This window comes from Cynocephalus volans, chromosome 9 (genome assembly GCF_027409185.1).
Source record: "Cynocephalus volans isolate mCynVol1 chromosome 9, mCynVol1.pri, whole genome shotgun sequence".
Lineage (NCBI taxonomy): Eukaryota > Metazoa > Chordata > Mammalia > Dermoptera > Cynocephalidae > Cynocephalus > Cynocephalus volans.
The window spans coordinates 64,845,883-64,858,612 of NC_084468.1; the positions used below are offsets into that span (position 1 = coordinate 64,845,883).

At 34.5% G+C, this 12,730-nt stretch overlaps 1 protein-coding gene across 1 annotated transcript in view; it reads left to right on the plus strand.

Annotated features, from left to right (window-relative positions):
• USO1 (USO1 vesicle transport factor) overlaps positions 1-12,730 on the plus strand; it is a 66,393-nt gene that overhangs the window by 31,962 nt on the left and 21,701 nt on the right. Inside the window, exons 5-9 of the mRNA XM_063108697.1 lie at positions 333-433; positions 911-1,013; positions 1,174-1,229; positions 3,910-4,030; positions 8,386-8,564. Of these exons, the coding sequence (XP_062964767.1) occupies positions 333-433; positions 911-1,013; positions 1,174-1,229; positions 3,910-4,030; positions 8,386-8,564 (560 nt within the window). The remainder of the gene's footprint in view (positions 1-332; positions 434-910; positions 1,014-1,173; positions 1,230-3,909; positions 4,031-8,385; positions 8,565-12,730) is intronic.

The following is a 12,730-nucleotide window of genomic DNA, read 5'->3' on the forward strand; positions in this document are numbered from 1 at the left end:
CCCCACAAATATGTACAAATAAGTGTTAAAAAATTAATTTTGTAAAAAGAAGTTTAGCCCAGAAATGTCCTTGAGAAAATGTATTTAAAAATCCTTTCTTTAGATATCATATTTAAATATATAAAGAATAAAAACTTATTTAAATGGCATTGAAGGTTATTTTAAGATTGTAACTTTTCATCATAGTTGTGATATTGCTATCAGCCACATTGTTCCAGTGTTGAATTATTTAAATACCAGGAAAATTATCATTTCTACTTAAGTCTTCAATGAAAGGGTACTCTAAAATAACATAGCATCATGCTGAAGTCCTTTATCTTTGAATATTACAGAAGAAAATTCCACAAGACAGAGTGAGGATTTGGGAAGCCAGTTTACAGAAATTTTCATTAAGCAGCAAGAAAATGTCACTCTACTGTTATCTTTATTGGAGGTAAATAGGGAACCTTGATGTTTTTCTCATCTTAATAACAAATGTTATTAAATGTTGGATGTTATTGAGGAAGCAACCTGTACATAACTTTAAAGGTAGTGAAGTTTGTAGTATCATAGCAAGATATTCACATGCAAGTTTCAAGAAATAGAAGGATACTTCATAAAGTTCATGAAAAAAATGGAATTAAAAGATAATACAAATATTTCCATGAACTTTTTGAAGACTCTTCTTTTTAAAATACTGTCTGCTTAACTTATTTTTATTTTTACAAAATACTGTTTTATCCCATCAGTAACAATTTAATCAATTTATATTAACTCTATTTTCTTTTTATTTGTGTAGTTACTTTTTAAAAGTTTTCTAAACTTTCATTTTTTTTACTTGTAGTTTTTGGTACCACTGTTAGTTGAGAAAAATGTTTTTCATGAAAATATGAATTACAGATGTTAAATATTTTAAATTCTTATATTGCAGGAGTTTGATTTCCATGTCCGGTGGCCTGGCGTGAAGCTTCTTACTTCTCTTTTAAAACAATTAGGGCCTCAGGTGCAACAAATTATTTTAGTCAGTCCCATGGGTAAGTGACTTATCTTCCTTATATCATTTTGATTAAAAAATGAAGATCTTTTTCCTAAAGAAGGGAGCTAAAATGGTATGTTAGCAAATTGTTAGTAATTGGAATCAGTATTTGTATTTTGGGGCTACCTGTATTTTTCACATGGTTATGTGTGTTCTAGGTGTTTCAAGACTGATGGACTTATTAGCAGATTCCAGGGAAGTTATACGTAATGATGTAAGTTAAATTTGAAAAAGAAATCCAAAAATGTGCACTTTTTTTTCTCTCTTTGCAGATAAAATCTTTGTTGACCCTTATTTGGAGTTATAAGAAATTAGATTTGGAAAGTTGGAGTAATGGTCACTCTTTTAGACCTTTTTAAGTTATATACGAAGCCACATTATGTCTTTGTTTCCTGCCTATCCAGTATTTTGAGTTAGAGAGACCGTTTTGCAATTCAAAATTATTTCTTCCACCCTCTCTGAAAGGTTGTATGACACCAAAGTCTACCTCCAGAATTCCCTTTTCTTCCTAACAAGTAAAGGAAACGTCCCCAGGCATTGAATTCTGTAAACTAAACAAAGCATCTCATTTGGAATCCTTATCCTTATCTGATTGAATACATATTTCAAAGGATTTTCCTTAGTAATCTCTATTTAACTATAAAGCATGATTTGCTCTAGAGTTATTTTTCATTGTGATTTATTTTTATATTTGCATATAAGTTTGAATATTTTATATTAATGCCATATTTTTTGTTCCTTGAACATTTTTCTCTGTTGTTACCTGCAACATGATCAAAACTCAGTAATACTTTAGAAGGCAGTTGGAAAAGTCTTCTTAAAATTAAATTCTAGAGCTAAGAGATCACATCAAGCTAATTGAATCTCCGTATTTAAAGTGAGAAGCCCAAGACCCACAGAAACCAAGTGACTTGTTCTTTGTTAGACATTCCTCTATGTAATTGTGGTTCCTGGCCCTGTGCCTTTCTCATCCTAAGTTCTCGTTAATATCATTTGGATCATTCTTAGCCTCACAACTGGTTAGTGGCAAATCAGAGACAAGACTTAAGCACTTTTGACTTCTAGGCCACATAGATAGTTTAATGTCATATTTAAAATGTTGTAGTATATATGTCAATATAGTATTATACTATAGTAATGTAACTTATGGGAAGGATATTTTTTTATTCTTTAATATTTAAGTGTTATCTTTTAAGAATTGTCTTATTTAAATGGGCATCCATCTATTAGGAATTTTGGGTATCTTTCCTTGACTGAAATATGACTATGTATCTTACACCTAAAGTTTCTGTTGTATTCTTGTCTTGGCCCTCAGTTTAATTAAATGAGAGGATATCACACAAACCATTTAGTAAAGAAATTATCTCTCCCTAAATCTCTGTTAATATTATTACCATTCATTTTCATTTTTAGATGTAAAATTGCTCTTTTTTGTGTGTAACTGCATTATCTTGGTTCTTACATCTACTGTTTTCCTTTAGCTCTCTACCCTTTTTTCAGTTTCTCACCTATTTTCCTCAGTTTGTATTTGAGACAGATAAAATGATTCTCTGTTGGTATTCATTAATTTTGCCATTAGGAATTAAGTTCAATTTTTGTTATAATATCTAGATTCATGTTTTACAGCCATATTTTCTTTGGTTTCAATAAACCGATTCAAGAAGATAAGGGGGGGAGAAAAACTAACATGTATTGAGAACTTAAAATATAGTAGGTTCTATAGAAGTTATTTTATTTCCTTCAGTCTTTATACAAACCCTGTGACAAAGGTATTATTATCTTGTTTCACACATCAGTATTCTGAGATTCAGAATTTATGTAATTTGCTTTTGTGCAGCTAATAAGTAGGGCAACCACTTTTTAACCCCACTTCATCTAACTCAGAGCCCCAGTGTTCTTCCTTCAGAGCCCACTGTATTCTTCCTTCCCTCTGTTAGCAGTTGAAGTTCAAGGTGGCAGCATTCAGTGGGAGAATTTGACATCTAAAATTAACCACTTTTGTCTTTGTCTCTCATCTTAGTGTTGAGACTTGATAGTCAGGGAAATGAGTGGAACAAGCCCAATAAGGCCCTGGGCAGTTTTTGTCTTATGTGAATACTTACCTGCCCAGTACTGATTGCCAACAGCTAATGTGCCTCTGTGCGACTTTTGAACTTGTTATTTGCTATTTCTCTTTCTCTGAAGTAATATCTGTGTTTTTCATAAAGTATTTGCTGTCTGTTTGACCATTGTGGTATTGTTAGGCACCTAGGGGCTCATTAAATACTTGTTTGATATTGAAATAAGCAGAAATGAGTAACAGTGAGTTTTTTTAAACGATAAAGAGGTTGCAAAATATATAAACTAAATCCAGCTTAACAGGAGCTGAGAAAAACAAAGTCAGAGGCAGATAATACTGTAAATTCTCTCATGATGGATATGCTGTTCATGAATATGAATTTTCATCTTTCTTTTTTCTGTTGACTTAGAATCAAGTTTAAGGAGCCCAGATATTTACAGAGTTTCTGAACTTTCTCTGCTAGAATGTAGTGGTGTTTGTTGATTTGTATTAAAATCACAGCCTGAATCACAGAACTGAATTTAGGAATTGTTAGACATGGATTCTAGTCTAGACTCTTTTCCTTTGAGATTTGTAATCTTAGGGTGGCAGATTGCTTAACTTCTCTGTCCTTGTTTTCCCAATGTGAGGGGTACTTCAAAATGCTTATGGAAAAATAGAATTAAAAGATAAGATGAATCTTTTTATAAACTTTTTGAAATACCCTCATATATGAAGTAAAGGGGTTGGGCTTGTGAAATTCCTGCCAATTCTAAAATTCTATGATTTTTAAAGTTATTTTTAAATGTCTTGGAAATATTGTACTCTTCTAAACATTATCTTTCTTCTCCATAAGGGTGTCTTACTACTACAGGCACTAACAAGAAGTAATGGAGCAATCCAGAAAATTGTTGCTTTTGAAAATGCTTTTGAGAGACTGCTGGACATTATTACAGAGGAAGGGAACAGTGACGGAGGTATAGTATGAAGAGACTAAAGAAATTCCCTTTGTACCTACTAAATTGTTAGGTTCTAGGGAATATGATTGTAGGAAGAAATGGGGACTCATATTTTACTTTATATTCTTTTTTTTTTTCCCATTCAGTGTGGAGTGTTGAGTATAGATTTTTTAAAAATTTATTCTGTTTGATATTTGCTGGGCTTCTGAAGTCTAGGTTGGTATCTTTTATCATTTCCGGAAAATCTCACCTACACCTCGTCAAAACTGTTCTGCCACATTTTCTCTTTCTGAAGGCATAAATGAAGATGCAAATCCTCTTGTAGATTTGGTGATAGGGAGTAGAGCTGAAAGCAGAGTCATATGCTGAGAGTGAAGGAGATGCACAAAGAGAATTAATGGAGAAAGAAATAGTCTTTTGGAGAATAGGAGAGGTAGTTGACTACTGTAATTAGGAAGATTTCCGGTCAGGATACAGGCCCCATAGAGAGTGCTCACTGTGATTTTACAGCAGTGCAGATTGCTTGATTATGTGATGTCTCTTCCCCCTAGCAGTACACAGCTACCCAGGTGCAGATGTAGAAAAAACAGGGAGTTTTTCACAGGGTGAGGCCTTTTCCAGGAAGGTGCTATGAAAAGACAATGAGAGGAGAGAACTTAGCATATTACCTATAGAGCAGAAGGAATGAAGATCTATAAAAGCTAGTTAAGGAAGGAAGTAAAGACAGAAGCATTTCTAAAAAGGGAGAAAGGTGTCCAGTTGATGGGTTGAAAGTCCCAGGGAAGTCAGAGAACAAATATGTTGAGAGTACTTGAGCCAGAAAGATAGGAGATTTTCGTAAGAAAGTGAGGATTGTCACCAAGGTTGAAGCCAAAGAACTGAGAGGTACAGGTGTTAGATGAGTTTTTGTTAAAATTAAAATCAGTAGTGATAGCAGAACTTAGAGAAAGAAGACTTTGAGCAAAATGCCACTGATATCTTCAGTGAACAAAGAGTAGTGACCACGAATTTGTTACATAACTGCAGTGAGGAGTGGTAAGAGATGGTGCAGCCATATAGCCCGAGCCTCAAGGGAACAGGAGTTTTTATATAAGAAGGCAGAGGAACTGTGGGCTCTGGAAAGAACACTGGGCTGGGGGGATCGTAGATTCAACATCCTGACTCTAAGGTACGTGGAACTGAGAGCATGAACTGCCTTTCCTTGAGAACGTTACAGGGCAAAGTGGGTTGTTTAAAGAAAAGGAGCATTTCAAGAAGTAAATGAGAGCATAGTGAGTTTTATTAACCAATATTTTAGAGTTTAGGATAGCATGATACAAGGGTTTGAAAGGAGAAAGAGAGGAAACACAGACCACTGTAAGTTGAAAAAATGGGAGAACATAGATGACCAGAGAGGTATATGTTTTGGGAGATGTTTGAGAGAAATGGGGTTTAAGGCAAGGTGGAATTATTTTTCCACATTGCTAAGACAAGTTCCAGCGGCTCTTTCTAAACGACAGTGGCCCTCAAGGCTCTAGGATTCACTGGATGCACACTGGAAGGAAGGCCTTCCAGTTGTAGTGAGGGCTTTGGCATTCTTTTTCCTCTGGAGCCTTCCTATGGTGCTAATGGCAGACTTCATTTAATGGAGATTTGGGTCCTGCCTAAGAGGCAGATATAGTGGTTCCTCTTCATGAGGTGAGGATCCGCATGTTTCAGCAATATGAGGTAAGGAAGTCTCTAATCTTGAGAGCTCAGTACTGATTAACTCAGGAATTCTTAAAAAGTGTTTGAAATGTGTACCTTTTACATTTTATTTTTAAGTTAAATGTAATAAAGATGTACACTATGTACCAATCTTTTGAATTGGGGCCAGAACTTTTTCTTTGAATATGAGTCTGCTGTTTGGAGTTTTTCATCATTTTACTTAAAGCCTTCACACCTATAAGGCATCAAGTAAGATTTACATTTTGGTTCTTTTAAAATGGAGTACAGGATCTTTCTGGGTTTTCACAATTACTTTCTTTATCATTTAGAATTGTATTATTCATACTTTACAGCTGTTTTTAATGACTTGTTTTCACTGAATTTTACCAGAGACTTAAATTTAGTTTTTATAAAAATAACTGTTTTTATACTCATTATTGGCAGCTTACATACTATTTAATTAAATCAGTGCCAATAGCATGGTAGATTTGTGAACAAAAACAATTGACTCTTACATATAATACCAAAAGCATGATCTATGAAAGAAAAAAATAAATGGGACTTCATTAAAATTGAAAACTTGTGCTCTTCAAGAGTTGCTATTAAGAGAATGAAAAGACAGGCCACAGACTGGGAGGAAATATTTGCAAAACCCTAATCTGAAAAAGGATTTGGTCCAAAATATACCAAGAACTCTTAAAACTCAACAAGGAAAATACAAACAATCCAATTACAAAATGGGCCAAAGATCTGAACAGACACCTCACCAAAGATACACAGATGCAAATAAGCTGAGGAAAAGATGCTTAATTAACATCATATGTCATTAGGGGACTGCAAATTAAAACAATGAGATATCACTACACACCTGTTAGAATGGCAAAATTCCAAAACACTTACCACACCAAATGCTGGCACGGATGTGAAACAGAAGAAACTCTTAGTTATTGATGGTAGGAATGCTAAATGGTACAGCCACTTTGGAAGACAGTTTGGCAGTTTCTGTATACAGAGCTAAACATAGTGTTATATGATCCAACAGTCATGCTCCTTAGCATTTACTTAAGTTAGTTTAAAACTTATGTCCATGCATAAACCTGCTCATGAATGTTTACAGCAGCTTTATTCATAATTGCCAAAACTTGTAAGCAACCAAGATGTCCTTCAGTGGGTGAAAGGATAAGCAAACTGTAGTATATCCATACCATAGAATATTATTTAACAACAAAAAAATGTTACCAAAGCACAAAAAGACATGGAGGACTTTAAAGGTATATTGCTTAGTGAAATAAGGTAGTCTGAAAAGGTTACATATTCGTGATTCCAACTGTTTGACATTGTGGAAAAGGCAGAACTTTAGAAACAGTAAAAGATGAATGGTTACCAGGGATTTGGGCGTGGAAGGGATGAATAGGAGGAAGCCATGAACAGGTGAAGCACAGGGCATTTTCAGGGCAGTGAAACTATTCTGTATGATACTATAAGGGTGGATACAGGAGATTATACATTTGTTAAAACTCATGGAACTTCACAGTGTAAAAATTAAACCTCATGTAAAGTATGGACTTTAATGAATAATAGTATATCAGTATTTGTTCATCAATTGTAACATGTGCCACACTAATGGAAGATGTTAATAGTACAGGAAACTTGGAGGGGGAGAGTGTGGAAACTTTATTTGCACTCACTTTTTCTCTAAGTCTAAAACTGCTCTAAAAATTAGGGTCTATGAATTTTTTAAAAAGTAGTTGATTGTTGTGAACATACAGCTCAGCTAGTAGGAGCAAAAGTTTGGCTGTTCCAGAGGAGCCTACCAGCCATGAGCATCTAGCAGCAGTCAGTGTGCTTTGCAGGGGAAACAGAGATCACTGGTTAATCTAGCACGTGGTAAAGGAGAGATCAGTTGGAGAGTTTGCACTGTGATAATAGCAGAAGCTGAAGCATAGATGGAACTTCCCTGAGAGTGGAATGTTGTAAGCAGAGAAAAGGGGAAAGAATGAAACAGTGGAAAACAGGAACTATGAAACATAGCCTGAGGAATGTCCAGAGATCTGTAAGGAAAACTGGGAGACAGTAGTGTTTTAGTAACCAAGGGAAGTTTCATGGAAGAGACATAGAGACAACAATGTCAAGTGCCTCTTCGAGATCAGATAAGATATAATTGATTCATTCAACAAATACTTAATAGTTGGCTACTATGTATATACCTGATAACTGTGTCTCTGTCTCTGCTGAGGATAGAGATAATTAGGGTGTTCACAAATTCCTGTGTTCATAAATCCCTGTGTTCATGAATTATGATCTGGTAGAGAAGACAGACACTACCTAATAATAAAAGGAACAGGCTATTGGAAAAACTTGTAGCTGGTGACCCAACCTAGCACTTTCATCTTGGTAATCATTCCTGAAAAAATGTTTGAGCTGGGATTTGAAGAAAAACTGGAAGTAACTGAAGTAAGGGCATAGTTGAACCTTGAAGTCAGGAGATCATTGGGAACCTGAGAAAGAGCATGCAGATTGTGGCAAACAGCCTGTTCTGTAGCCATCAGGAGTCAGAACAGGCTGTTTGCCTTGCCATAGTGAGGAGACGCTAGCATGGAGATTTATCCTTTTTAAAATGTTTGGGGATTGAATTTTTCTTCAGGTTTTATCAGTTTTAACACTTCGATTATACATTCTTTCCCCAGGGATAGTAGTTGAAGATTGTTTGATTTTGCTCCAAAACTTGTTAAAAAACAACAATTCCAATCAAAATTTTTTTAAAGAAGGCTCATATATTCAACGTATGAAACCTTGGTTTGAAGTTGGAGATGAAAATTCTGGCTGGTCTGCACAGAAAGTGACCAATCTACATCTAATGCTACAGGTATACTGTCCTTAGATATAAACAAAAGAATTTTGATAGCCACAAGAAATTTTGACAGCGATCATTTCAAAGAAAAGAAAATAGATTGTGTTGGAGAAATCCAGGAAATTCAGTTGTTTTTAGGCGGGTTTAAAAAAAAACCTTTTAATATGGAAATTTGCAGTTATACTCAGAGGTAGAAATCTCCCCCACCCACCCATCACTCAGCTTCGATAATTATTAGAATCTGGCCATTTTGTTTCATCTTTTATTCTTCTTTCTTGTCCTACTATGTTATTTTCAAGACATATGGTTTCCTGATGGGTTTCACATTAGAGAATAGTAGGTTACATTGTTGATACGACTTTTTTTTTTTAATCTCCTTTCTTCCAGTAGGGCTCTGATATAATAAATTTTAATATTCAAAATATTAAGTTCAACAAATAAATTTATTCAGTAAACATTTAATGAGTGCCAGGCATTGGATGCTAGGAAATGAGTGATAATGTCCCTGCCCCAAAGACTGATAAGCCTGAGTTTTAAGTCCAATGCTAGTTAAATTGACCAGTCACCTGTGATTTTATTTTAGCTTTATGGTAAAAGCTTAGTGTTGATAGTAAAAGTGAGGAAAATAGGATCTCAAATGATTTCTGCATCAGAGAAAATTTTGAAGTTCTTTGAAGTATTTTACTTACTTATTCAATTTTCCTTCTCCAAACCCTTAAGTTTATATCAGCCACCTAACTTATCAACTCTGTAGTGATTCTTGTGGGTCTTTGAATGTCTCTAATTGTGCCTGTGTCTCTAAAGTTGTGGACCTCAAAACTAACCTCCCTACTAATTAGTGTCTGAATATTGTTTCATGCCCTGAGAGTTGCCTACATAGGACTGATTGATAATTAGAGTGACCATATGCCCCAGTCTTCCAGGACAGTATTCATTTTGTAATTACTAATAGCGTCCTTTTCCACTTCAAAAGCGTCCTAGTTTGGATTAAGGATTACGTAGTTACCCTGTTTAGAATATGCCTAAAAACTGTTATGAAAGTATTTTGCAGGAGAACATCGTCACAGAGTCCTTTCTAATTTATACTCCTAACTTCATCAATTATCTTTTCACATGTCATACATTTCAAGAATTTATTAGCTTTTTATATTTTAGAAAGTGTCACCAAGTGGTAAGATTGGTATCGTTGTTCAACACCACTTTCTTAATAAAGGAAATTCCTCTAGAAAAGTAATTTTCAAAATGTGATTAGAGAGAGTGAGGGGATCTGATGAAGTGCAAAAACATGTATTTCCTGCCACACAGTGAAAATTTAAACTGCTTGAGGAGACTACTCATGTTTTATGGTTTAGGGTACCATGTAAAGAATTATTTTGAAGAAAGTGTCACTGTACTGTTTCACCCCCCAAAAAATTTTTTTTTTAATTTAATTTATTTAATAAACACAAGCATACATTTTCCTTGTAAAAAAGAACATTTCAAATAAGGCCAAAGCTCCCTTCGATCACTCCTCCAGATGCAGATACCCTTCTTTCTGAAGGTAATGGAGGTAACCACTGAGATTAGTTTGGTACCCATCTTTCCAGACCTTTTTCTGTGCCTTTTTTTAAAATTTATTTTTTATTAGCATATTCATTGTTACAAATCGTACTTATTCATTATGTCCCTCATCCAGTCTCCCCCCTCCTCCCCTCTCTCTCCCACTTCCCCTCTATTAACCATAGGTTTGTTATCTCCATCTGATAGATTAACTGTTCCTCTGTTGGTTTGTGGCCTAGATGATCTGTCCAGTACTGAGACAGGTGTGATCAAGTCCTTCTCTATTATCGTAAATCAGATATTATTAGTAAATCAAGTACTATTGTAAATCAGGAGTGTGTTTTGTGGAGAGACATGACCTTTTGTTTGTTTTTGTGTTTTTGGTCTCCACTGGTGCCTCTCCTTGTGTCAACGAAGTTGAGAATCTGGTGTGCCATCTGCATGGTGGCTGTAACTGCAGCTATAGAGACTAGCTGCTTTTGCGGAAGCCATGGCAATTGCAGTGGGTATGGTGGGCTACCTGTGTGGAAATGGTGTTTTTGGTGTGCTGTTTTCCTGGTCGCAGCTGGGTTCAGCTTCCCCTAGCTCCAAGCCTCAGGATCCCGGTGGGGCCCCAGGGCAGCAGCGGCAGCTTACCTAGTTGTGGCTTGGTCAAAAGAATTTTTTAAATAGAGTATAGCATATAAACAGAAAAATAGTCTTTTAGTAATATAATGAGTTGTTTCTTTAAGTATTCTGTACCTTAAAAAGTGAATAAACTAGCTTTTTCTCACTTAGTAAGGCTTTTCTCTTTTATACTAGTTTTTGTTTTTGGCAGCTGGCTGGTAGGGGGATCTGAACCCTTGACCTTGGTGTTATAACACCATGCTCTAACCAGATTAGCTAATTGGCCAGCCTTTTTATACTAGTCTTGAAAACCATAAACTCCAAAGCAAAGGAACTGAGTTTAATTCATTTAAATATATTCTCCTTCTGAAGGATTGAGTCGTTGATGTATTCATGACTTCACAGGCCACGGGTTATCTGCTATTCAACCAGTTAGCTTAGTCTTTCCTGGTAGCTTTATTTAGGGTTGTTTGTATTGCAAGTTCTCTATTATACACCAAATGAGAATGTATCGTTATTCTCCTGTTTGGATGTATGCATTATAATTGGATTATTCGTCATCACTGTTATTATCATGATGGAATTCTAAGCTACTAAAAAACTGAAATTGATCTACTTGGAGATTTTTCATTCAAAATTTGCAGATTAAATTCAGGTAGAACATCTTTTGAGTAGATTTTTAGTCATAAAATATTTTACTTTTTTTACAGAACTGTAGTTTTATGACTAATTCTACTTCCTGTCCCTTCTATGCCATGTTTTTTGGACAAATACTGCCAGTGACTCTCAGAGAGCTCATTACCTTATGAGATAATTCTTTTCATTAAAACTTAATGTGTATATTAAGTCAAAATTTGTCTTGATAAAACTTCTATAAATTTCTCCTAGTTTTGCTCTCTGGAGCAATACAAGTCCATTCCTTGTGATAATATTTTACATATTTGAGTGTTTTATTAGATCTTCCCTTATCTTCTTATCCTCATAAGTACTCCCTCTTCACCGTCCTTCCTACTTCTCTGTCATCCAGAAATTTGGTAATTATTTTTTCTTTATTTACATCATCAATAAAGATACTCAACTGTTATTAGATGATAGTAAAGTATTAATGATTTTGTTAGGTGTAATAATGGCATGATGATTGTGTTTTTAAAAATCCTTATCAGTTGGAGATGCATACAGAATTATTTATGGGAGAAATATGATATATTGCATGGTTTTTGCTTTAAGTACTTAAAAAAAAATGTAGTAAGGGTAGGAGGAAAATTAAAAAACAAAACAAAACATAAGTCTGACTAGAAAAGTCTAAGGAGAGTAACCAGTGTAATCCTAAAGCATCTCTTTAGTGACATCAATTTATTAATCAACTCTCCTTAAAAATACCAGTTAAGCCAGATATGGAAACATCTAAATAATTTATTTCTTCATTATTCACTGATTTAACTACTGGTTGAGGTTTTTCTCACCAGCAATAAAAATACCACGTTTTAAACCTATTTAATTTTTTAATTTAGCTTCTGCCCACAAAAATGTCTCCTTTCTTAGTGAAGTCATAATCTATGTTAAACACCAGCTGTAGTAATAAAATTGTTTTATTAGTCTACTCTGTTATATCATTGATTACTTTTGTGTATCTGATATAAAATAATGGATAACATTTGTATAGCTGTTTTTCATTAACAAAGTATTATCATAAATATCCCATTTGATCTTGATATGTAAGATTTTGTATATTACATATACATGTAACTCTAGATTTTAAATGCAAGATACGTATAAAATTAATTTGGAGATGTAACTGTGCTAAATAGCTATTTGAGATGACTTTTTTCATGTTTCTGAAATTTCATATTGAAGTTCAGGGTAATCATAGAATCATAGGGATTTAATTGACATTAACTATTGTAGCCAACCCCTTGCCTAATACACAAATCTTCTACCATGTCTCCAGTTGTTAGTTTTAGCCTCTCTTTAAATATTTCCGGTTTAAGTGGAATTTATCACACCTCAGGCCATTCTGTTTTCAGACCTGCTCTATT